Genomic DNA, 27,085 nt, shown 5'->3' on the forward strand with positions numbered 1-27,085 from the left:
GAAGAAAGATTTCCAACCCAGTGCATGTATGCTGGTACATAATGCACGAATCTAGCTCTAAAGCTGGTGAGTTAGTAAACCTACACCAAAGATACCAAAAAAGGCCCTCTGCTTAGCTTATGAAATCGCCATTAAATACCATTTTGCCATCCTTCCAATCTAATTTTATCTTATCAGGAACAGAGTGATGGGAGAAGCTTTGCAGTGAAGATGCAAGCCAATGTGGTAACGCAGTGGAGAAAATCAATATTCCAACACAGTCCTTACCAGTAGATCTGGGCGGTAAATTCCATTCCGCTCGCGGAATTTGGGTAATTTTGCGTTCCGCAGAGAATGCGGAATTGCAAAATTTTCTCCCCGAGCACGCAAACAGCATTCACGAACAGGTAAAACGCATTGCGAACGGGCAGAACAAGCAATTCCGCGTGTTCACTGAACTTTTGCGTGCTCGAGGAGATTTTTTACCATTTTGCGGAGCTTTGCGTAGTGCGACTATACAAATTCCGCCCACCCCTACTTACCAGTCCTCACATTCGTTGACTATCTTTTGCCCTGGTGAATACAGGGTCCCTTGCAGTTTGCAGTGGCAGCTGCTCACTGGCACACAGCCGTGTCCTGTAAGGTCGTCCACCACAGTGCCTGCAATACAGAACATATGCACAAAATAAAAAAACATATAGGTAGTCTATATGTGAAATTCACACCACAGCATGCTGATCTGTACAGGCTTGGTACAAAAGGGGGTGGTGATGGACGGAGCATCTGAATCAATCAAACACTCACACCCAGTCAAAAGATCTGGGTTTAATCCATCACCGTTCTTTAGCCCACTCTGCCACCCCAGTTCAGACATGGCTATATGCAAATCAGTCTGACCCTGGGTACAGGGATTCAGAAGTACAATCTCTGTGTCCCTCGTCACCTACTTTTCACCGCTCTTAAAACATTCAAGCCCTGCAGAATCTTTGTTTGCACATCAACTAACCAAAATGCATCTAGCTCTTGTTATTACTGTCCCCAATTATGAAGATGACAGTGACACAGTAGAAAGATTCCCGTTGCTTGACTCCGACAAACCGATAAACATCAAATTCTCCATCCAGGTGGCTCCTTAAAGCAGTGATCCCGGACATGTGAATCTACTGTTTTAATGGATGCTGAACAAATGCCTACCAAGACTGCCTCATGCACACCTACACTCTCTACCATCCATCATCCCTACTACAGCCACTCTTAACCCATCATGCCAACTCTCCCAAGACACTGCCCCATATTGCTTCAAGACCGACCCATACACATCTGTGCATGCAGTATACATTACAGAAGACACAGAAGACACACCATGAGGAGCGCAATAGAGCGGGGTGCAAAAAAGAAGCTGTAGCCAGCCATTGGACCACTCGTTGAGTGCAGCCCCAACTTGGAGCACAAAATAATTTTATTTTTTTATTAATGTTATTTAAACAAACTGTGTAGGACAAAGACCAGGAGTGGGTAAATGGGGCAGTGTTTTATTTACCCATCTAATAAAGAGACGGAAAACAAAATTGAGTAAAAAGAGTGAAAATGAGAGCAATAGGTATATGCAAGTCTATCTGGGAAATGTTAAAAAAGGGAGCACAGATGAAAACGTGGGACAGAAAAAAATTGCAACAAACAAAAACAGCAATTAGTATTTCCATACTGGTTTAATTGTAGCAGCTCCACATCCCCAGAACCTTCTGCATATCTGCAGATCCCAAAGAAGGTTGTTGTTTCTCGGTTTTGGGACTCCACCTATGAACAAGCTGTCTTCTGACATTTGCAGTAAAAATCATTACAATACCTTCAGGAAATTGAAACGCACCACTTCTAACCACCAAACAATCAGTTTGAGGCAACTGACTCCACAAGCCTCGCCAATCCCTTCCTCCCTCCCATCCTAGTTCTACATACCACTAACATCAAGTTGTCTTCAGAAGTGCTTGCCTATTTAGGTAGCACTTACAAACCCATTTTGCCACGAACTAACTCACCATGACTTCAGAGAGTACTCCCCTAGATTCAGACTCCCCCATTGTAGCCCAAGACTTTGATAATCATGCTTTGAAGTAGTTCACTCTGTACCCATTGCAACTGCAAATTGAATCAAATATCAGCTTCCTAATCAAAGATATCTGTTCAAGATTCTGACTCTTTTGTTCCACTCTGAGACTGTTCCAGCATTAGGACCTCATGTTCATCGTTCAATCCAATGTGCTCAAACGGATGTATGACGTTACAACGCATACTTTTACCACGCATGCCTTTACAACGCGGTTTTTACATCGCAAACCTTTACAACACATAGCGCTTTGGGGTGCTGGATAATGAATAGTTTAATTTACTATTCCAACTCCAGTCCCCGTGGACACTAGGGAAGGTGTTGGATAGTAAATTAAACGTATTCCCTATCCTAGAGTGCCCCCCAGCGCAATGCGTTGTAATGGTTTTCATTGTAAATACCGCGTTGTAAAGGCACTGCGTTGTAACAGTTTCATTGTAAAGGTTGTTCACCGCTCAAACTGTTCTACTGCCTGCACGGCCTACCCTCTTCTAAGCACATACGTCCTTCTGGGATCATCAGGTCTCCTTAATCCAGCCACAGAATGACCTAGCCTCTTTATGAAGATGCAGGCTTACCCGATCTGATCCACTGATCCCCTGATCTAGCAGTCAGCTCCCCTGCTCCCTTCAACTAACGAATCCAGATACTGGCTCCAGTGACATCCTGTTTTCTGTTCGGTCACACCTGATCCCTGGATGTAGTTGCCAGCTCTTTTGAGCTTGCTTCTGAGCCATCTTATTTGACTCCCGCATTAAATCTCAGTTCTATATTTGCAGCTGATTTGATGGATCTGCACGTGAAGCAAAATGTTGACTTCTGTATTTCTAAAGCAAAGGTGACCAATTTCCAAGTTCATGATCAGAAATTGATTTTCAAATAAATCCATGAGCCTTCTGTGCCTGTTCTAAATCTAACTGGAACTTCCTTTTGTGTCACCTTTACCATCCCATTTGCTGCAGACACCTCTACTCACACTTCCACCTCTGGTGTTACTGCTTTTCACTCACTCAAATTCAAGTTTCAATTGCTGACTCCTCTTGGACTGTCTTCTGTGATGTCATGATAGAAACTTTTTTTTGTGAAATCTGAATGTAACAGTGCAGACCTTCCCAGTGAGTGAACCACTCCCATATGTGACCAACCCATGTTGTGGAGGTTACAGTCCATGCACAAGTGAAAGCAACGTCCAAGACCACAGAGCTATTTGTGTGACCTTCACCTGTTCCCCTCTAAGTGCAGCAATTACAGCATATGATTCAAACTCAGTCAACTGTAACCCACTGGCCTTTGGTGCAGGCTAGTGACAGTCATTGAGAAATCTCTTCCATAGGGAAGGAAATGATATGTAGAACATGCAAATTACCTTAATAGTCTACTATTTGTACATGACTTCGAGAGGCACCACAGAGACTAGTCAACTTGCAAGGAATCATCAAAGTGCCACCAGGAAAGTAACCCACCTTCAGGGCAGAAACAGCCGTCCATGTGGTGCTCCTCACAAAGGTTGTGGAGATCCTGGTGGGAGCAGGTGTTTATGCATGGCGAGCCGCTCTCCAGGTAGATCATATTTTTGGGGCACTGTTTGGCTGAAACGCACAAAACAAAGATCTTGTGAATGTCTACCATAGTTAGAGGCACCAGGGCTTGGGCCTTCATTCAAGCATTAGTGACAAAGATTGCTTCGACATGCAGCCTATTAAAAGGGGATTCTCGCTCATGGGTGTGCTCAGCCCGCCCTCTGTCAACCACACTAATCATTTTCTCTCAGTCTCTCTTTTACAAGTTGTCCTGTTAGATATTTATGGGAGCAGATAGACCATCAACAGGTGAGACAGCTGCTGTAAACTCATCTGTCGATATCACTGCTGACCAAAGTGACCATTGAGTTTCTGGTCTATGTCTGCACCAGGATCCTTTGATTCTGGTACGGTTTCTCAGTGCAGCAGCACAGTGCAGACTGTGGCAGCCACTTGCAATATTAAGGTTCTTCTCCCCCTTTGTCTACCCAGACTCCTTATGAGTTTATGCATGTGCTAGAAAATCTTATTTCAGAAAACATCCACAATCTGCCACCCATAGAGGGATCTTAGTGTAAATCTTTGAACATCGCGGTAAAGCAATCTGAAACTTTCAGTTCTACAGAAGATGCTCCCTCCACTCCCCCCACTCGCACAGGTGTTGAAGGTTGCATCCTCCTCTTTTTTGGGATAAAAGCCTTACAGAAATGTTTGCCTTATATTGATAGAGATACTAGAAAAACTGTAGTCTCTTTATTGATACTATCTAAATTGGATTATTGTAATGTCCAGACTAAATTACTTGATAAACTCCAAGCAATTCAAAATGCAGCAGCCAGATTGGCCTTGAACATCCACAAATTCCAGTGGATTTCTGCAGGCCTTCGGGTGCTGCATTGGCTTCAGGTGTGACAACGGATTAGGTTTAAGGCTCGCTGTCTGGTCCATAAAGCCTTGTACAGAGAAGGACCGGAATTCCTGTGGAAGACTTTCAATTGGCACTCACCAGGTAGACTTTTACTGTCAACTAATGGCAAACTGATAACCATCGCAAGAATTTGGACAATGAAATGGGGAGGAAGGAGTTTCATCAATAGCACTGCTAAGCTATGGAATTCTGTCCCACTGTATCTTAGGTCTATACCCACTCTACTTGCTTTTAGAAGGGAATTGAATACTTGGTTGTTTAGGAATTAGTAATGCACCAGCTTAGTAACTCATTGTCCGCCAAGACACCTTTGGGTAGATGTGCGCTCTAGACATTTATTTAACATAACGTAACATGTCTGTGAAAAGGTACCACCACACTGGCAACAGTTTAACACTCATGTATAGCAAAAGGCATTTGAAAGGTGACCATTAAACTTTGCTGTAGGGCCTTAACTATGCTGACACACGTATTGCTGTGTTTTCAGTAACTTTTGATCTGTGTTAGCTAGATACTATTTTTTTTAATCTGAAAATCATGCAGCAGATTAATGATTATGTGGCAAATGCGGCGAATCCATAATTATGTGGAAAATGCCAATAGCCTCGGAATCATATAATTCTAGTACCTCTGTTGTATGCCACTTTGCCAAGTATGGCAACTTTTATGTACCTGAAGACCTCCCCAGGCCCCAGCTGAGTTTTGGGAGCCTGGGACTGGGTGCTACTGAAAGAGGCAAGTCAAGCATTCCTTTTGTGCACCGTCCGCACTGCAGAACAGGTCCAAAAAATACGCTTACCATTCTACACCTTCCTATGTGCTGAAGTCGGGTGTGTGCGAAGGGAAAGAGAGGGGGCAAATGCGAAAAATATCCACTGCCAATAATTGACAAGTAGAAGGGCTTTCCATGCACACTGAAAGAATGCGGAAGCACCCCAGGGAAACCTACTGATTCGCCCTTTAACCTTTCACACGCCATTATTCCCCAGCGCTACCCTCACACAACTGTACTTGGAAACAATCCCTAAATGTAAGCGGCCAAGAATGCATTGAGGCCAGAGGTAACCAGAGAGATCCGTGCAAGGGGCCTGTAATCCAGTAGGTACGTAATTGTTTCCCTGTCTTGGCCTTGCTGCCCTAGATCGATCAAGTAATACGATCTCCGGGAAAAACAATGGCGAGCAGTAACAGAGAGTCGTGTTTGCTTTTTCACAACTGGCAGGTGAAAATGGTTCAGGGCGGAAGTACGTGATGCCTGCGCGCGCGCCACGTTCGCTGCTGATGGAGGCGCTCTGGCTACAGCAGCGGTCTACCCTGTGCACGTGGATCATTGTCCCAGTATTTCCTAGAATGCGCATAACTGGAAATAGCCCATTGTGCTGCCAGGGGCGACTGGCGTCCCTTTACTGAGAATTGTGAGGCTTATTTACAAGCCCCTTGACTCCTTGAGTCGCAGATGTGTCACTTTTTATGTAAGAAAAAGTGACGTACCGGCGGCGCCAGGGGCGTGTAAATAAGCCTCACAGGTGTTTATGTGTAGCTAGGAATGTATTGCTTGTATCTGGTCCTGTTGAACTCAGGATGTGTTGGGTGCATAGCATTGGGACAGTGCGGCTACATTTTGACATCCCATAATGCATATTTAGTATTTGAAGCACAGTGAAATAAAGTGAATTGCTCCAAATAAAGCTATGTTTTCGTTTTTGTGACAAAAGCCGAAGCCGTGATTATAACCATGGTCTCTGGAAAAAAAGAAGCAACAAACACGGGGGCATATTATCAAGACAGGAGATAAATTTATCGCCGCTTTATCGACAGAAAACTGCCGTTAAAGCGGCGATAATGCGCTTGATAATATGCTCTATGGAATTCCAATCGAAGCCCATGTTAGATGTCAAGACATCTACCATGGGCTTCGATTGAAATTACATAGAGTATATTATCAAGCCCATTATCGCCGCTTTATCAGCAGTTTTCTGCCAATAAAGCGGATATAATTGTATCTCTTGACTTGATAATATGCCCCACAGTCACTACACCAAACCTCCCCCACTTTAACCCCTTCGCTGCGGGGGATATTCCCCCGCTGTGCTGGGGGGGAGGGGGGCCCGCGCAGCGCTCACATGCTCATGACGAGCTGAGCTCATCATGAGGCACGGCGCTCCTGTGCTCATGACGAGCTCAGCTCGTCACGGCCACACCAGTTCCCGTGGAACGCTCAGCACAGCAGGGGAGTTATCCCCGCATGCGAGCGTTCCACAGCTCATGACGAGCTGAGCTCATCATGCGCACTGGAGCACCGTGGCTCATGACGAGCTCTGCTCGTCAAGAGCATTCAAGGGGTTAACTTCCAAAGTGCCCACCAGTAACGTGCTTCATCAGGAACAGCAATTCATATGGCAGCAGGAAGAGTGTCAGGGCCGTCCGTACTTACGGCAAAATTGGTGGCTCCTCCAGTTGGCGGGACGGCCCCCCGCGTGGGAGCACTGGCGGGAATACTCCGAGATGGTGCTGCAGAGGCAGAACGCGTCCTGGTCCTGGCTGCAGGTGCACATGTCCTGCATGCAGGCCTGGATGTAGGTCTCCCGGTTCAGGCGGGTTTGGCAGTCCGCGAAGGCTGGGAGGCTCAGCAGGCGCTCACACTCTTGGCGCTGAAAGGAAACACATCCGGGAGACGGTCAAACACTGTCTTTTGTCTGTCCCAGGACTTGCAGTGTCCATAAAGGGAGACCAGGAGAAAAGGAAGTGCCAGTCACCCCCAAGGATGAGTTAAGGGTGAGCTACCCTTACTTCGCAGTGTTTACATTGGTAGTCCTTACACGGCAGATAAGGATACCAGCACCCACATGCATCAACCTATTTAGGAAGTGCAAACGGTGCGAATCTGTAAAATCGGCCGTTTGCACTTCCTAAATACGTTTTTGCGATGCATCATGCATTTTTATGACAATCGCTATTTATAGCGATTTCCAAAAATGCGATTGCTTTTAAGGACTCGCAGATTTGCGATTCCTTAAAAGCAATGCATGATTGTTTTTCTAATTGCGAATTAGCAATTAGGAGGTGCAAATTACCACGAGGTTGAACCTCGTGGTAATTTGCGAAAAGTTTTGAAAAAGCTAAAAAATGCATTTTTTAAACGTTCATGTTTCAGACACACATGTCCTTAGGACATGTGTGTGTGAAACATGCACTTGAAATTACATTTTTGGGGTGCAGGGGGGGGGTCCTTTGGACCCCCCTCTGCACCCTTGGAATGCATTAACAAATTGCGATTTTCAAAAAGAAACTCGCAATTTGTTAAAGCCTTCCCATTGATCCCTATGGGCCTTTTGGCCCATAGGAATCAATGGGAATTGCGAATTTGCGATTCGGTAAAAATTGCGATTTTTACCGAATCGCAAATAATTACGAAAATATACATGCATCCCATTTTGCGAATTCCAAATTGCGATTCGCTATTTTTCGCAAATTGGAATTCGCAAAAGGCCGGGATGATGCATGTGGCCGCAGGAGTCTTAATATCTCAGGGAGGTTTTTCGTTTTTTACATCGCAGGACTTTTCTTCACAGGTAAGTTCTTCTCTAATTGTTTAAAAACGTGTTCTAGCCTTGTGTTTGTGTGCGCATATGTATGTATAAATCAAGATACATATATTTATTTGTATAAATATACATGTATGTATGTATATATATATATATATATATATATATATATAATATATATATATATATATATATATATATATATATATATATATATATATATATATATATATATATATATATATATATATATATATATATATATATATATGTCAAAGCAAAAGTCCCTTTCTGAAGGAGGAGCGACCATTCAGCTGGTGCCGGTGCCGAGTCAAGGACAAGACTCGTAGTAACCTTTTCAAAGCAAATGAAATAATCACCGCACTCTTCTCGGATTTGGTTAAGCTTATTTAATCCATCACGGAAAAAACTTCCTCACCTACGCGTTTCAAACAGATTACTGTTCTTGCTCACGGTAGTTACATGGGTAGTTACATGGGTATATATATATATATATACATGCACATTTTTATATATTTAAATATATGTATATACCTATATTTATAAATATATACATATATTTGACATATGTACATGTTCTTTAGAAGGAAAGGTGACTTTACATACATTTTAAAATGTTCAGATTTAAATTAATGTATTTACAAATTATTAATGAAAATCTATAATTTTAACTTTAACAAGCAATATCAACACAAATTAATTTAAGATATTTAATGAATAACATATAGGCTTAATGAAAAAGAGAATATAAATTCATATTATATATTATGTATCAATTAACATTTAAAACATATTTTGGGTTTGGGTTTTAAGGGTGGTAAGGGGATTTTAGGGTTCAATGTTGGGTAGGATTTAGGGCAGATCAGAATGTTTTTAGGGTTTAGGGGTGGATAGTGTTAGGGGTAGTAGGAGTGAGGCTTGATCACGGGATGTTGTGCCTGTGGTTTATGCCTTCTTTTATTTTAATGCCCACTCTATAATTTCAGCTGGTGCATTATGGTAAATGTATTTTTTCCTACATTTAATCACGAAAATAAACTTAATTACATTTTATCACGAAATGTAAGGCATAAATAATATTTATAACACAAGAGGTCAAGTAGGAGTTGCATTTCTTGATGCGTCACATGTCGTGAGTATGTCTTTAATGCTGCTCTCCAGAGAGCACTACTGTCTTACCAAATGACAGGCATTATTAAATAGTCACTGGATAAATTGGGAGGAGACAAAGAAACTGTGACTTTAAATGTTAAGCTCACTGGAGAGCAGCATTAAATACATATTTCTAACTGCTCTGGTGAGCCTTTGAAGGGTTTTCAGTATTTTAGACTTGGTGTTACATTTTTTTATTTGCATCCCTGTCTCACTTCAGGTAATGTCATCAAAGTCAAAGGAGGTGTCGTCATTGTAATCACAAGTTCTCGCTTTATGTGATGTCATTTTGCTTCAAACATTGTGTAAGGGTCCTTCTCAGGATATTGTCAGTGGTCCAAACCAAGTAAGGCCATTACTGCTGCCACACTAATTTTTGGGAAACAATGCTGCTGATCTAGTGTTTGGTGATTTCCCTGAACCACCTCAGATTTCAAAAAGTATTAGATGCTTATACTTAGACCTACTCATAGTATTTTGTTTTCTCCTCTGTGCTTTCTGTGTCTCTTCATAAGTGGCAGCAAAGCCCCTTTTAAGCACTTTATAAATCCACCAGTCACTTAGCTGGAGCTCTAGTTACACTTCTTTGTAGCTCCGCTCTCTTAGACTGTGAGACATGCAAATAACATGCTCGTGACAAGTTGAGACTGCTTTTGAACCTGACTGAACAGGGCAGATTCTGATTCCATGATCTAATTTTCTATGGTGAAGTAAAGGATGTTTGATCTGGTTTTCCACCTGTATAAGACTAAGCAATGCCTAAGATTGGTCAAAACAATGAACAGACCACTTACGTGTTGGGTGCAGGTGGTTCCGACTTGTGTCTCGTCTGGGTCTGCGCACTCATAGTTTGGTCTGTTCACCCTCTGTAGGTTCCCGAAGGTGATGGGGCTATACTGCTGGTCTGTGACAGGCAATAAAAACAATAGTTCACACTTAAAAACCAACACAACATTTAATCACAAGCATGCTGGCTGATGATTATGTCAGCACTGGAGGTGTGGAGATACAAAGGTGAATGAGTGAGTGAGAAAGGCAGAGATGGTCACATTGAAGCCAACAAATCGAAGTTCTTGCTTCAGAGTTTGTCATAGTCTTGCATGTGATTGTCTTCAAAAAATGAATAGTATAACACACTATTGATTCACGCCTAGCCATTGCTGTTATCCCGTTTCATGGCCCCTTCATTTCTTTGGCTTTCATGATCATCGCACATTGCCAGTCTTTCTCCTCCACCTTGCCTCTCTGAGTTATGCGTCAAGCCTCCCTCACTTCTGCATTCGGAAGAACTCCTCCCCCCCTGGTTCCTTCGGTGCCCATCCTTATTCGTTTCATCCCATGTCAATCTAAGCCCCTCTTCCTATGCATTTCCTCCCCTCTTAAGGAGTCTTCCCCTTTTCGTTATTTTCTGATAGTTTAGAAGCATTGTTTTCATCCTGTCTTGCAGCTAGTTTTGCCTCCTGTCCCTTCCTATCTTACTGTCTCTACAAGTTCCTCTTTCCCTCAACTTTCCCACACCTTGTCCAGATGTTACAACCTCCTTCCTATTTCCTCCCCACTCTTCCTTCCTATCTGTTTTCTTCTCCCTCACCTGGACTTCATACACCCCTCTCTTCCTTCCACCTTGAGCCCTCATGTCATGCTTCTCATCTCTTTGCTTCTCTCTCCCCTGGCCTTCACTTACTCTTTGCCATACATCATCTTGTCTACTGCTTATACAAATAGAGTGAATTCACTTACTTTCAGCTATAAACTCGTTGTACAGCGGCTGTCCATTGTAGTCTCCACAGAGGCCACACGTGGAGTTGTTAAACTTTGCGTCTAGCTCCAGCTGTGGTGAGGAAGGTACAACAATGAAAAATGGTTATGTATGTACGGAAGAAACAGCATCATCATGAGATGTGCAATTATAAAGCACAAATTCATCCCTTCTGGCAACTTGGCCCTGAAGAGGAAATCTTTATTATCAGCAGCTCAGTGGTACTCGTGTTATCAATCTCAGAAGGATCAAAGTCCTGACAGACCGCCGGTGAATGATTAGAAGGAAATAAAACAAGCAGTCCCTAAAGGAACACATAACCACATATAATGTAAGTAAACTGTAGTTGGTCGGTGCTCCTCTGCATAAAATGGAAATGATGTATCAAGAGCACCAACCACTAAGGAGCCAGGAAAAAATAGCAACGTAAGAGTGAACCAATGGCAAGCAGCTGGAGGGATTCCACACCGTACACTGATTAAAGCAGGTCTTTGAGACAGCGCATGGCCGCTGCCTAGGTTTTGACCTAATAAACTAACACATTTTACAGTATTCTATTCTGACGGATTGTAATCAGAAGAGGAGGAAACAGCAGCTGCTAAATCTCTATGCTGCCTGCAGACGTGAGAATCACATGGCAGGCCCTTTCAAACCACTGCGACTACACATCTGCTTGGACAGTCCAGGAAACCAATGGATGACAGAGGTAGGTGACTATAACACAGATAAAGCAAACTTTCCATAACCTGACCAATGAGCATGACCTTCCAGACAGCTGATTTTTCGTTCTGCTGATGATACTCATTGCCTTGAAAACCCACCTGAAGACCTACTATTTCTGAGGGAGGTAAAAGCCCACGTTTTGTGAGCCCATGTAGCCCAGTATTACAGTGTGGCAAGTTATACCCCGGAACAAGAAAGGTAGAGGGTTTCTGAAAATTATAATTTACCACGAAGAAGGAGATACCGCTAGACAAGGTATCAGTCAGCATGTTATCATTTCTAAATCTTTCTCTCAATGTCAGTCATAAGGTAGATTACTTGTTGAGTATAAAGCTGCAAAGAAAGTATTACCTGAACACTTTAATTTGCTTAGTTCCCAATGTATTACTTTATCAAGTTTTGCTTCTCAATAACATTAGAAAAGGAAATAAATATTGCCTAAGCCATAGGTCTGGCTTTTAATGTGTCACATTCAATGACAGGTAGTCAGATATACTGTTTACGGGTTGCGTCCACGAATGGTGATCATGAAACACATGTTGGCTGGCCTTTTTCCTCATGAACATTGAATTCAGATTGATATAGGGAATGATCTTGTAATAAATCTATGTATTTAAATGATTTGGTATCTGTCTAAATCTCAAGACCGAACATTAAGAGATTTATCTTGAATATTCTGCACATTCTTGCATTGTCTATGCTCTATCTTTCTAAATGTATCACATTAAAGCCTGCCTCGTTGACTTTACTAATGTTCAGCTAAAACCCTTTAGAAAAGCATTGCTTTCTGTACATAACGCCTATGGGCACCAGCACCCTGTTCATGTGGGCTTAGGGTCCCGCCCTCACCTTTTTCTCAGGAAGAAGAGTATCTGTCAGGCTGAACAAAGCTCAGCCTGACAGACACTCTTCTTGTTTTGGTCAGGCTGCCAGGAGCTAGAAAACACGCATGCGCCTCGATGCCTGAGCTGAGCTTTGCCAGGCTGATGATTTCACAGCCCTGTGGGTGTGACCTCAACCTGGCAAAAGTGCCTTGAGGGGGAGTGTCTTTGATTGTCTCGGACCTGGGCACTTCAGTATTAAGCCCTGAAGTACCAAGGGTTGAGTGTTAATTAGAGACAACTGTCACAGAGTGGGGTGGGGTCAGCAGTCTCACTGGACATATTCCACTCTGTGACGAGTGAGGTAAGGCAGCAGTCCTAACCCTCTTGGGATGTCAGAGACTTCCCTCTCTACATTGAAGTTAAGTTGTCTGTGTTTTATATGTTTAGCTCGTTCTTGAGTGTATGTATGAATGTATGTATATTTTTTAGTGAGTGTTGTAAATGGGTGAGTGTGTGTGCATGTGTGTGAATGCATGGGTGAGAGCTAGTGTGTATGTGTGCGTGTGTGGCCCCCTTTCCCCCTCCCAGGTAAAATTACTGGCTGCCTATAGGAAGCAATGAATTAAATGTTACAAAGAGCATAATGAGTGATTGTTCATTAAAAAATTTAAAAAACAGTCCTTGTTTGTTTAACCCCTTCGCTGCTGGCCCGTTCCGCCGCTGTGCGGTAAACAAATGAACAGGGGCGGGCCATGACGAACCCCAGCTGTCATCAGCACACGAGCACCGTAGTGCATGACGGCTGGGGTTCGTCATCAGCATACAAGGGGTTAAGGAAGTACTTGTAGGAATGGGGGGGGTGATACATCAAACACCAAATAGAATGAATAAGGTTAGAGAGTAATACTTATCTGTATGGAGCCAAAACAAAAGCTATGTTTCTTTTAATTAACTAATAACAACAAGGCATGCAGACAGCTGTGCTGTCATGACAGATATAATAAGCATAGGCATTGCCAATAAGTCTCGCCTTTGGGACCTTATAAGTGTTTAAACAGAGATTAAATATGGTAGCATCTCTGATACATAGGCATCACATATGACTGACTGACCAAGACTTCCTGAATTGTCAGGAGCCTGATAAGTGAGTGACTGTAAAGGCCTCACTGGTCTTCCAGGGGCCCTGGCCTTCTCTGGCCCTACTGCAGTCGGAGTGTGGAGGGCAGGTAATGAGATGTGGCCCCAATAGAAAAGGTCTGGAAGGAGATCGCCCTGCTCCATTTGGCTTCAAATGCTCATAAAAAATGCAAAGGGAAAGGACTACAACAGAGAGTATTTGCTGATTTAAATACAGAGTGTATTATAGATTTGGGGGGTGGAGAAGTGGCGCGCAGGAACGGGAGCTAGGAATGCTGCCATATAAAATAAAAGTAACATGTGCATACTCCAGGGTGGAGGGTGGTGTTGGGGGAAGGCACTGGGACATTAGGTGAAGTGGAAGCTCTGAAGGCAGTTTAGTAATACGAAGTGTATGGTTGGAGCAGCTTCTGGAGAGTACTGACTGACACTGAGTCAGTGAACAAGTAATTGTGCAAGGCATGATTAGGAAAGTTAAAAATGTGTCCAGTTCAAAGTTGTAATATTTATTTCATGGTATGCAGTTTGGATTTGAGTCAACTTGAACAGTACTTACCTGATGTCCTGCGCTGTTATCATTGGGTGAATCGTTTACAGTGATGTTATCATAATGCCTTTTAGTAGTATTAACATTTGAAACAAAACCTACCTCTTTTTGGTCACAAAGGGTTTGAAATTACATGTATCCAAAATACTGAGCATCATTCCCTTGGTGCACAATGGTGTGTTTCTATTGAAACATCAATTTTTTTTTGTTTAAGCAATTTGTGTAAGCGCTTAAACAAAGACCTCACTAATGAAAGAAATCTAAAAGGATCCATCCTTTCGGCTTCCTGGGAGGTAAACATTGAAATCCTTATAGAGTCTCCAGGCTTGGCAACATGGGTAACAGTTTAGCCTGTTGCTGCCACTGACACTGAGAGCCATGGCTGCTAGAGTCCTCCAATCTGAGAGGAGAATTTCTCCCCAGAAATCATGGGAGTATTACCGCTGTATACCAGGGGACTCACATGACCATTGGAGCCCACTCACCAGGAGACCCCAATTATCCTCTTGAAATAGCTGCTGCTTTGAAAACAGTGCTTGTGGCGCAACTATCGATGTGCATGAACCTTTCACAACCAAGAAATAACAATTCATTCCACCCTGCTCCTTCGCCCAGTCCATCACCTGGGGACGTGTGAAGAATCTACACAAAATCCTAACCTTTTAAACACTTAAAAGCAGCAGTAAGAAGCTAAGGGACGAATTTGTTTCTCAAGAATTGTGTTGCAACGCTTGTGTATCCTTTTTCCTAACTGTTGATCCGTTTAAACCGGGACCAGCAATGGACGGGACCAACAATGGTTTTATAGAAATGTTTTAATTATACTGAAGCTGAGGGAGGCATGGCAGGCTTTGTTCATATTTATGGAGTAAATACCATTGCTGCAGAATCGCGTCATTTCAGTGGCAGTGCGTAGTGTGAAATCATATTTTCTGTAGGTAATGTTGTAACCCGGGAGGAAAGAAAAAAAAACTACAATAAAAATAAAAACAAAAAACAATTTTCACTAGTATTTCTATGTGATAGTATAAATCAGGAAGGGATATCACAACGAATACCTCTGATCGTAATACACAAGAATAGAATCCATGCAGGGGAAATGCAGCTTTTATCCTTTCAGGGTAGATAAAATAAGTAACATGATTGGTAATGGTAACAAGCGCTACATAAGAAGCTGTCTCATGGTCATTCGTACGGGGTAAGTAGCATCTCATGGTCAAGGGTGGGCAGCGCCCATAAATGGCAGGTGGCACCATAGGAGGGCTGGCCCCCACCACCGACTGCAGGTGGAACCACAGCAGGGCAGGTAGCTTCACAGGGGGCACACCTCCCAGAGAGTGGACTGGTGCCCCAGTAGTTCAGGTCTGTCAGTGCACACACCACAGACTTCTCAGCAGCGCTGGTGCCTAGCACGTGCCACTTCCGGTGCGGGGTGGCTCTATCTGCTCTCTGCACAGAGCCCGCTGAGCCATCACAGTTTACACAGCTGAGGGCATCGGCTTCTCATGCTCGGCTGCCCTAAAATAACACACGTGTGCAGTCCGGGCTTCCGATGCACAAGCGCCATGAAACAAATATGTCCCCAGTTATGAGGGCGCTCCCGGCGCACCCCACACATAAATTAATTCAGATTTAGAAATAGAACTGGGCCAGTCCTCTTTACCTGGCAAATAGGCATTTTGCATAAACGTCCTTTCACTCTCCTTGTCCTTTAGTGAGAATGCAAACCTTAATCAACATTGCTTGCTCCCACCCACTTACAGATTTTATTCGCAAATCTCCCCTTGTCGTTTATTTGATTTCAGTGGAATTTTGTCAGAATGCCTACCTCATTCTCTTGTAACTGCCTCAGAATATAAAAAGATGGCATGCGGTGCCCTTTGCAAATGATCACCTACACAAGTAACATTTGAGTTCCCCTATAGATACTATGTATGTGTCTCATGAGTCATGGTAGCAAAAATCCAAAGCCGTTTTATTGCTAATCACTATTTGAATAGGAATAATCAGAACTGGCTAGCACATTGAAACTTCCCTTTCTTTAGAGTGAAGATCTGTGGGCGTATTGAGATATGACGCTCGTTTTCAGTTTGACAGGAAGTTGCACGTGGTATGCATGGGTGTGGCACATATTCATAGTTGACCATAAATGTTTATGCATATATTGCTAGAAACCGCATTTGTCAGGGCGAAACAAACTTGTATAATGTCGATGCATTTTATAGGGCTAGAAACACACAGGAGAAATCAACAGCTTGTTTAAACGGGTTTCTGGTCTATTTTAAGATGTTTGGGTGGATGGATGGGACTTGCGGCTTTTGATTGTTTTCTTAAGGCTGCTAGGTCGTGTTTCTCTTGTTTTATTTTTTCCTGGAACAGGTGTGCATTTAGTTTTTCTTTCTTGAGTTGTGTTCTCCAGGCCGGTACATTAAATTACGGGCATCGAGGCTTGTTTTGAAAGTAGGCTGATTGGGCTGTTGATAGGGACAGTACAGCTTGAGTTGCATACCAGAAGCTGGAATTTAGGGGCATATTATCAACCAGGGCAGTAAAATTATCGCTGTTTTAGCGGCAGAAAACTGCAGCTAAAGCGGCGATAATGGGCTTGATAATATGCCCTGGAGAATTCCATAGAAGCCCATGTTCACACACACGCCCATGTTCTATTGGAATTCACAATGCCTGTGTGTTTTTTTTTCTTTTCTGAAGGCTGGGTAATATGCCTTGTGTTGTTTCCTGATGGCTGCTCGGTTGTATGTGTTTTGGGAAGGATCTCCTGCACGGTCCGTATTGTGTTCTCGAGCTTTCTAAAGGCCAGTAGGTTGGGTGTTGCTCAGTAACAGGTGAATCTAGAGTTAGTTGTTGAAGGTGTGTTGCCTGCTTCAGAAGGGTCGGCCTTTAGCATGGGCGAGCTGGGTCCAGGCCACTGACGACATACTTTAGAGAGGGTGTAAGGAGCTGTTTGCTTTCATGCCGACAGCAGAGTGCCTAGCGCCTGGCTTCAGGAGCTCCAAGTGCTCTTTATAGCACTCATTCACCCGGCTTTCTTATCCTCCCTTCACCCTCTTGCTCCGTGCTACCACTCACCAGTGGTGCAACTAGAGCCAAATTACGGTGTGGGGGAACAAGGGGGGCGGCTACGAAGAAATCTCGCGGGAGGGGTTGACTCTTCCAGAAATAGTTAGAGAGGAGATGCAGGGGTTCCAGAGGGGGTGAAAAAACAACAAAGTCTCATTTACAAGCAAATGGTCTTTTAAAGACCTGTGAAGTACTTGGGTGCGGCTGGCTCTGTGTGTGCCTGGTGAGCTGTCTCAGCCTGGGCTGCCACACATGATGGGTGGGGGGGCTGAAGCCCTTTGATCCCAATGGGTGTTGGACGCCTGCCACACACTAATAACCCCACCCCCTCCAACTAAGAACATGCTCCACCAGCATGAGGAGTTACTTAATCTATGAGTGATTCAGATAGGCGCTGGAGGTGCAGACGTGTTTGTGTTCTGAGGCAAGTAACAATTATGGTGTAATGTAGATGTTCAGGGGCTGGCCCCTGAACACAAAAACAGTGCTCAATGATGCTCTTTGGATTGACAAGCAGCAGTGAGAGCGCCAAATGTCTTTCCACCCAGGGCGCTATCCTGGCAAAAGCAGAGTCTGGGTTCAGGTAGTACAATTGACGGGTCTTAAATAGTTTTTAGGCAGCTAGCTGGTCATGTCTTAGTGTTGTTGCTTGAAACGTCTTCTCTAGGAGCATAAGACATGTCCTCTGAAGAGGTTCTGAAAGTGCCCAAGGTTTTATGCTCAATGAAACAGCAGTTCTGTCACCCCATGAGCGGACGCGTGTATATTTTGTAAGTTATACCGTGTAGTAGAGTTTTTAAGGCACACACTGTGAAATAAGCAGTGGTTTCTAGGCTTGCGTGTTTTGTGCTTTGCGTGGGCATGCGTTGTAAACAAACTTGGAGCCAGCTGTATTTCTGATTTACGAAGCTAAAAATGGAAGTTGATATAATGCGGAAGAGCACAAAACAAACTAGAGGGGCCACACGCAGGCCATATAAAAGCACTCCCCCACCCGAAGCCGAAGCCACAATGTTAACAAACTTGGGGCCGGCCGAATTTCTGATTTACGCAGTTAAAATTGGGAGTTGATATGATGCGGAACAGCACAAAACGATTTAGAGGGAAACGTTTTGCAAGTATATTTGCCACCCTACAAAAGCAACAAAAAGAAATGATAAAAAAAGGCTAGGTTATGCATGGTGAGAGCGGGGCTCGACTCTGTCATGTGCAAGGTGAAAGATTGGATGCGAGGGGCTGAAAAGGGTTTCAGTGGCGTGTTTCCCTTTTGGGAGCGAGCCAGGGGCACCATCTGTTTGAAAGTTAATTGCAAACAGATGGTTTCAAAGCTCGCTCCCCCAAGGGAATCGCCGAACGTGCATGCGTTGCCATTGAAAGCAATGCAATGCGTGCACATTTTTGGGCAAAAAAACGAATCGATTTCAAGAGGTCTCCTCCTATTCAGCACATGCTCGCTGCGTAGGCGAGACCTAAAAAGACTTTTCCACAAAATGAATAAAGGGGTAAGTAAAAATGGCAAAGTAGATTAAATGGGTGGGGAAAACAAGAGACAAAAGAGGGGAAAACTAAGTGTATTTTTACTCCCCTTTCTTTTCTTATTTGTTGAACCCCCAAGCCACTTTTTTCTTTTTCTCCACTCTTCTTTCCTTTTCCTATTTGCTTCTAATCTCCTTTATGTTTGCTATGTTTGTCCCTTTACTTCTTTTTGTAATTTTCTTACAGGGGAACTACATCTTTCAGTTCTCTAAAAAAAGTTTTAATGTCATACTATTGAGAAGTGAAACATTTGAAGTTATAAGTAACATTCATCCTGTTCATCCTCAAAACTTTCCAGCAAACACCACTGCACTGGTCATACATTTCGTTTTAATTCCACCTGGTTTGACCGGTGCATGATTTGTAAAAAATATAAGTGCCATGACCCAAGGTATTCCACTGCATCTGGCACCACCCAAAGCTCCTGCCACTGCTGACGAATGGCAACACCAGTTGTATATACTAACCATCACACATAAAAAAATGTGTGACACCTACTACATCACACTTAAATAAGTGGGACATTTTAACTATTGCAGCCCACCCCACGCTTTTGTGTGCTTAGCCGTGCAAGTTTTATTATTTTGTAATACATTGAAACGCTAAACATATGTGCTGCGCTAAAAAAAAAAGGCTGAGATGCCACCATGTGGTGTACTCTCATAAACAAGAGCTGGTGAGGAGCACTGGAAACACGGCACAACTTAATCACTGGGGCTGGACCATGTTAACTACATCCTTAGAGTGCTGTGCTAGTCTGTTTTTAATTTACATTGTCATTCAGCACAAGGTAGGATCCTGGGCCCTTATTTATGAGGCCTTGCGTCAGTTTTGCGCAGCCGGTGCGTCACTTTTTGTGACGCACCAGCGGCGTACAAAATGCGCCTTGTTGCGCCATATTTAAAAAGTGACGCATCTAGGTAGATGCGTCACTTTTTAAACCCCTGCGCCACATTATACCTGCGTCAGGAAAAATGTATGCAGAGGGGGCGTTCCCCCGCAAAAAGCCTCGTAATAGTGACGCAGTGAAATCTATGAGATTTCACTGCGTCACTTTTAGGATGCTGTTGCGTCAAAATCTTGCGCCTGCCTCACAGCAGGCGTAAGACTGACGCAAGCCCTTTCACATGGGGCTTACCCCATGTGAAAGGACGCATTGCTGGAGTTGCGTCACTTTTGTGACACACTCCAGCAATGCGTCACTTTTGCGCTTACAGATGCGTCAGAAATACTGACGTATCTGTAAGTCCTTGCGACATGATGCGTCATACATTAAATATGACGCATCATTGGTGTCGCAAGGAGTGCGCAATGAAAAGTGACGCATCTCTGTTTTCATGCAGCGTTGCGTCACTATTCATAAATGAGGCCCCTGATACTGTGATAATGCATTTTGAAGTAGGTCATGTTTCAACAGTTTGTTTTGGTAGCCTTTGGCAGTGCTTTTTGCTTGGTCAGGCCAATGTAGTGTGGTGTTTACATGACCATGGTTTTGTTGTAACCAGCATTAGATGGTAACTATGTGGGAAATGCCATTATTTTGGAAAGCATAACTTTACAATACAGTAGGCTTTGTTTTGGTTGACAGTATTGGGTACTAGTACTTCGAAAAATGTATTTTCTACAGCATATGCAGGAGACTGAGGGCCTCATAAAGACAACTATCTTGATTTCAGTTTTGCGCAATAATGAGCTACCGGCGCTTTTGTAATTATAAGCTCCACTTAAATATTGAGGGTCCTGTGCATTTTACCTGAAGACTTTACTGGCTTAAAGCAAGTGGAGTCTCTATGTTAGATACCATCAGCAAATGTGGACTAACCAGAGTTTCTGGAATGAAATGACTGAGTCCCTGGTAATGTCCACATTTGTTAGGGGTTACTCAACTTCCCAAATGTAATACTAAATAACTCCAGTCTCCCCAGAGCTACCTTTGTTCCCAATATTGATAATTTTGGAGGCAGGCTTACTTGGCATAAGAATGGTCACTCATAATAAGGCCTTTAGGTCCTGATTACGAGTAGCATCTTAATTCCAGTGGGGCATATGAGAACAGCTACTGAACCTATCAGAATTATGCGTTCTGTGGGACACAGCAGATCTGTTTATTTTTAAACAGAGATTTTGGTTGCTTAAAGCCGCTGAAATCTCCATGTTGAAAAAGCGGAATTACCTAAGGAAACTGATTTGAAATTACAGATTCCCTCAGTAATTCCTCATTCCTAAAAGGACCCTCAGAGTCCTACTATTTAATGTACAGTACCAACAGCCATCTAGAGTTACCAGTCCCCATTCCCCACCCCCGGTATTAGGAACTGCAGGAAGCTGAAGTTACCAGAAGAATTACATGGCCACTCCTACTGAGTCTCCTAGCATATTATCCCTTTGGTCGTGCTAGTGATTTTGGAACAATATTTTCAATATCTAATGGAGAAAGTCTTCAGCAATTTGCTGGGCAAAGGCTGTCTGCATGGCGATTGACTCTTTCTAATCCATAGTTAATATTGGATTTCAAACACTCAAAAGGCGATGGGAGTAGTGCTTGTAGCTTGTCTAACCAATGGCAATAGCTCAGGGTAGCATTTCCAATCCACCATGCCACCTCATATTAGACCCAGCCACATGCAAATAAGTCTTTATCCTGGTCAAATAGCAACAGGCCAGCCTGAACTGCCAAGCCCCAGGTTTCTCTAAACTGGAACAAAAGCAATCCAAGACTGGTTTTGCCCTGATTGGGACTTGTCATTTGGGTGCAGCTTGCTTCCTGTTGGCGCAAAGTCAAAACTAATTTGCAGATGGCTGGGTCCAAGCTAACGTTGCATCAAAAGTAATAGAAAAATGGGACGGAATGCTACCCTGAGTGATTATCAGTGGTTAGACTTATTAAAAACAGCCTCTAAACACCTTTTTGTGTGTTTGTTGTAAAACCCTAAGTGGCAAGGTTATGCCCAGACGCAAGCCCATTGCTAATTGTGCCACTGGAGCCAAGATGCACGACTGATGAGGCTCAGTCAGGGTGAAACTAGTGTTGGGCTGTGTCTTTTCTGGTTCAGGGAGGATCTGGACTGGCAGTTCAGGCTGGACTTTTTCTATTGGAGCAGAGTCAAGACTGATTGCAAATGGCTGCGTCCAACCTGAGGTGGCATGGTGGGCAAAAGAACGGATTGAAATGCTATCCCGAGCAATTGGCAATGATTAGATTTATTTCAAGCTTTCCCCCATTACCTTTTGTGTGTTTACTATTGGGTTTTGACAGCTAATACTACAAAGAGCAACCATCATACCACCAGCAATGATAACAACTCTATACAAAATAATCTAACAATGTCCAAGGCACAAGAGCAAAAACTATAATCCCATCATCAACTGCTAACAATACAGACACACTGTTAAACTTGGTACCCACCATGATGGCATCTTCTCGGTTCCACATCAGGACCAGGCCCACCTTGGCGTAGACCTTAATATAAGCATCGTTTTTGTCTATCAGCACCCCAAAGCTGTAATAGGGAGTCTTGGCACTAATGAAGAAAAACAGAGGCAGCATGAGACATTGCAGTATACACCACGGCAGATACAGTTAATGCATCAAAATAAGGTAAAATAAGCAGCACCAGAACTTCGACAGAGTTTTATTACTTATTGAGGCAATAAATGTGTGCATCGGTGACCTCTAGATGTAGGAGAGGTCGATATTCCACTCCCTGAAAAATGCAACCGGCATCAGCCCGTCGCAACTGAATTAATGATATGTTGATCTTACCTCCCTTCTAAGGCAAGATGGGAGTCCTCGGCAGGGTATGATGTTTATAAACCCACAAGAACCTAAAGGCCAGCCCACCTTCAGGGACCTTTTGATCTCTTTAAACCCATAAGGCCAAATGTTATCAAATGGTCAGAAGTAGGACATACTCCGAGAACTTTACAGATTCCCTCCAACCCACCCTCAATCAAAAGTTAATCTTTCTATGTTGTGATGATGTAAATATATCTTAATGTGTTTTGTTCAAAGTCAGCCTGTAACGTGTTGGCGATTTTTTTTAGCATTTGGAAGTCTTTGTAGTATTTGCAACTAGTTAGTTGTGCCTACGGCTCCCTTGTTTCAGGAATGTGTGGGGATAAGGAAGTAAGAGCTGTCTTAACTCATATAACTCTACATTCAAGCTGTTCTGTGGTCCTCAGGGACTGCAGCCCTCCTTCCATCTACCAGATGCTCCCAAGTGTATGCACAAGGTTTACTGGAGATCCGGGAAGAGAAGGAAATGGGATCGCCCAGAGAGAAGCAAATGCAGTCAAGCCTTCAGCAAACAAGAGGCGCTGACGTGAGAAACCTGCCAAGAATAGCCCAATGGCACAGCTGCTTCATGGGATCCAGGCCGCTTGGAAATACCACTACCCCTTCACCATCGCAAGCTGGGCTGGTGGTTCTCAGAGACAAAGGAGAAGGGGTATGAAGCCAGTCAGTGTTGCTTAAACTTTTACCAGGGTCCCAGATCCCAAAGGCATCTGTGTCCTCTTACTTGCGTAGTGCTGCAAGTTCGACCTGCCCCTAAGACTTCTTCAATTCAGCTGACATTTTGTTGCCAGTTATTAGTTGATGGCAATCATTCATGCATGTGGGATTCATTCTGCAAGCAGAGGAACACAACCCAGCAGTGTTACTGTGTGGTCTCACAAATGCTGTGGGTGATGCAGTTAATTGTCATTTATGATGTCATCAATTATGGCAATAGAGATGCTATCAGCTGTGTCATTTGTCACATTTCAGAACTTTGTGAGTGATAAAATCCAATATGTCATTGCTTATCGCATTGTCAGGGCTTCAGTCTTTAATCCTACTTTCAGTAACTTCATTTATGATGCCATCACTGAAGTAATTTTTATTGCTAATTATCCGATCACAGTCTCTGAATGTTTTAGTTTTGTAGTTTAACCGTGATGTCAATTTAATTGTGTTTTTCTAAATAACGATATTCGCTACAAACAGGAGACTGCAAGTCATCAATTGTTTGATGAGTTTAATAGTACAGTATTGAAAATTCCCACGTGATTCGAAATTGTACAAGAACAATTTTAAAATTCATTAGGCTGGTGCTTTACTGTGACGACTGAGAGAAATACAGATTGCTTTAAAGGGATCGCTGGTGGAAGATTTTCATAATACAATAGCGTAAATATGCCATTTCTTTCAGATAAGTGATCAACCACATTCACTTTTTCTAATCCTGGAAGTTATGGAGGAAAGAACTTGTTATCTAAATTTATGCCATAACAGCCTAACACGGGAATTGATTTTGACCATCAAATAGGATTTGCACACTGATCTTTGTCCAGCATCTATATTCCATCTAGCTGCACAGACAGTGGCTATTGAGCTACCTCGTCGTTGCAATCTGTCTGGTTCATTGGCGTTAAAACAAATCTGACTGGGAAACTAACAATGCTAGACAATTTCAAGCCTATATTTCAGCCACCTTTTCCTATCAGGGCTTTATAAAATGCATACTAATAGTCAACCTTTGTCACTGCTGAACAACGATTTTATACTGGACAGAACATAGGCTGGCTTTGCACCATTGCAGAGTGCTGAAGCAGAAATAGTTACCCTTCTCAATCACCCTAAGAAAAGAGTCAATTAGGTCATTCTCGATGAAACTCAGAGACCTCCTGATGTGTGCATACAGTGGATGAGAACATCCGATGTGACCATCAGAGAACAGTCTATTAGGACATTCTCGATGAGTGCATAGAGTCGATGAGGACATTCGCAGTGACCTTCAGAGAACAGTTTATTATGGCATTCATGATGAGTGCATACAGTCAAAGAGGACATTTGCAATGACCGTAAGAGAGCAGTCTATTAGGACATTCTCTATGAGTGCATACAGTCGATGAGTAAATTTGCAGTGACCGTCAGAGAACAATCTATAAGAACATTCTCGATGAGTGTATACAATCAATGAGGACATTTGCAGTGACTGTCAGAGAATAGTCTATTAGGCCATTCTCGATGAGTGCATAGAGTTGATGGGACATTCGCAGTGACCGTCAGAGAACAATCTGTAAGGCCATTCTCGATGAGTGCATACAGTTGATGAGGACATTCGCTGTGACCGTCAGAGAACAGTCGGTTCGGCCCTTCTGGAGAGTGCATACAGTCGATGAGGACTTTCGCTGTTACCATCAGAGAACTGTCGGTTCTGCCCTTCTCGATGAGTGCATACAGTCGATGAGAACATTTACCGTGACCCTCATAGAACAGTCAATGAGGGTGGTAGAGTCAGAATGGTTCTAGTTTTACTGATATCTTTATCACCTTCGATAAGATGTCACACAATGTCGTTTTTTCACAACAATTTTAATGCTGACATTAGAAACAAAATGCTAATTTACATTCTGAGCTCTTTTAGTCACTCTTTATTACTCTGGATCAAGAGGTATTGCAGGGCTCGTCTGTGAGTCACACCTTGTTTGATGCCAATGTAGCTCGAGCTCAGTTGATTTATGCATGTTGCCTTACACTGGTGACCTCTGCTTACAATACCCTAAATTGTTGTTTAATTCTTGATTGACACTAGAAAATCTCCCCGAATGTTTTTTATCTGTGGAGAACTGGATGAGGGAGAATGCCCTAAAATTAAACACTGAAAAAAACCAAGGTGTCAGAGGCAGGACTGGTTTTAGCTCTTGTGGCACCTTATGTGACAATACTTGTTGGCACCCCTGCCCCATGGCCCCTTCTCAGTTTCACTCACTTTCACCATGCAAAAGTGCCCCTCATCTCTCCTTAGCCACTCTCTCACATATGTTTCATTTTTTGTTGTTTATTTTTTTTTTTTGCATATTTATATAGCGCAAACTCGACCCGAAGGTATTGGAGCGCTTTACATGAGCAACGTATTTACATTACACATTCAGGCACGGGGAGATTAAGTGATTTGCCCAGAATCACAGGATGTGGACGCGACCCCAAGGCTTGAACCCTGGCTTCCAGCACCAAAGTCAGCAGTCTAGCCGACAGACCACATTTATTAATCCACTCAGCTATCCACATAAAATGCATATCTGTTATCTGCAGCTGGCATTTTATCTCCATGTGCTACTTTGTGGTGAGTAAAAACTGCCACTAGACAAACTTTCGATCTCTTTCTTTAGCAGGAACATTAATCACAAGTTATCTTGACATTTTTATTGCTGTCTTAAAGCTGGACACACAAGGAACTTGGCAGCAGGTTCTTTTTAAGTACATTATTGCTAAACACAGCGCCAGCCCTGCGGTCACTGCCCCACCCGTGTCAGCGTCCAGTGCGGCTGCACCAGTCTGATTGCCCTAAAGCTGGCCCTGGTCAGAGGCAATACCTCCCTTTAGTCTGGCTTGGTGGTCCAAGGAGAAGAGGGTTTGTGCCACTCCTGTGCCAGAATTGAGGGACCATGGGTTGCTGTTTTATTGCGCCCTAACTCTTGCCACTCAGGCGACTGCAGTAAGGTCAATCTGATGTTTCTTGTAGTAAATAAAATAAGATTAATATAACATTTCTATACTAGAATAAGACGTACATTATTGCCATCTTGCTGCCACAAATCAGTGTTACCATCACACAGGAATGCCGCCACTTTTTGTATTTTGGTGCCACAGGACACATGCGAGATAGGCCTCACTTTTAGGTCTTCCTCTTCAGACACATATTTTATCTCATCTGAAATCTTTGCATTAGCTTCCAATTGGATGGAAAATTGTTATTACAAGTCACAGGTGAAGGAATTAGGAGTGCTGTGGTGGGGTGGTGCTGCAGCCCCACAAAAAATAACCATTCTGGAGCTCAGAAGGTGACTAAGCAATAAAGATGACTTTACATTTTGTATTACTCTTGCCACATTTGCTGCTCACAGACAGGGGTTTTTATAGGGGAAACTGGTGTTTAATTTTATTTCTCTGATATGCAAAGTGGGAGAATTTCGAAAAGCGAACTATCTGACAATCATGGTGGATACGGGAGTTGAAAGACAACGCACTGAACTATCAATCAATCAGTGACACTTATAAAGCGCGCTACATACCCATAGGGTCTCAAGGCGCTGGGGGGGGGGGGGGGGTGCCGCTACTGCTCGAACAGCCAGGTCTTCAGCTTCTTCCTGAAGGAGAGGTGGTCTTGGGTCAGGCGCAGGTCGGACGGGAGGCAGTTCCAGGTCTTGGCGGCCAGGTAGGAGAAGGACCTTCCTCCTGTAGTCGCT

At 43.3% G+C, this 27,085-nt stretch overlaps 1 protein-coding gene across 1 annotated transcript in view; it reads right to left on the minus strand.

The window, feature by feature from the left end:
• Positions 1–27,085, minus strand: part of LOC147663471 (mucin-2-like) — a 175,798-nt gene that overhangs the window by 139,118 nt on the left and 9,595 nt on the right. The window contains 6 exon segments of the mRNA XM_086950423.1: positions 522–639; positions 3,547–3,672; positions 6,966–7,182; positions 10,044–10,153; positions 10,990–11,080; positions 22,260–22,374. Of these exon segments, the coding sequence (XP_086806549.1) occupies positions 522–639; positions 3,547–3,672; positions 6,966–7,182; positions 10,044–10,153; positions 10,990–11,080; positions 22,260–22,374 (777 nt within the window).

Source organism: Lissotriton vulgaris, unplaced genomic scaffold (genome assembly GCF_964263255.1).
Source record: "Lissotriton vulgaris unplaced genomic scaffold, aLisVul1.2 SCAFFOLD_516, whole genome shotgun sequence".
Taxonomy (NCBI): Eukaryota; Metazoa; Chordata; class Amphibia; order Caudata; family Salamandridae; genus Lissotriton; species Lissotriton vulgaris.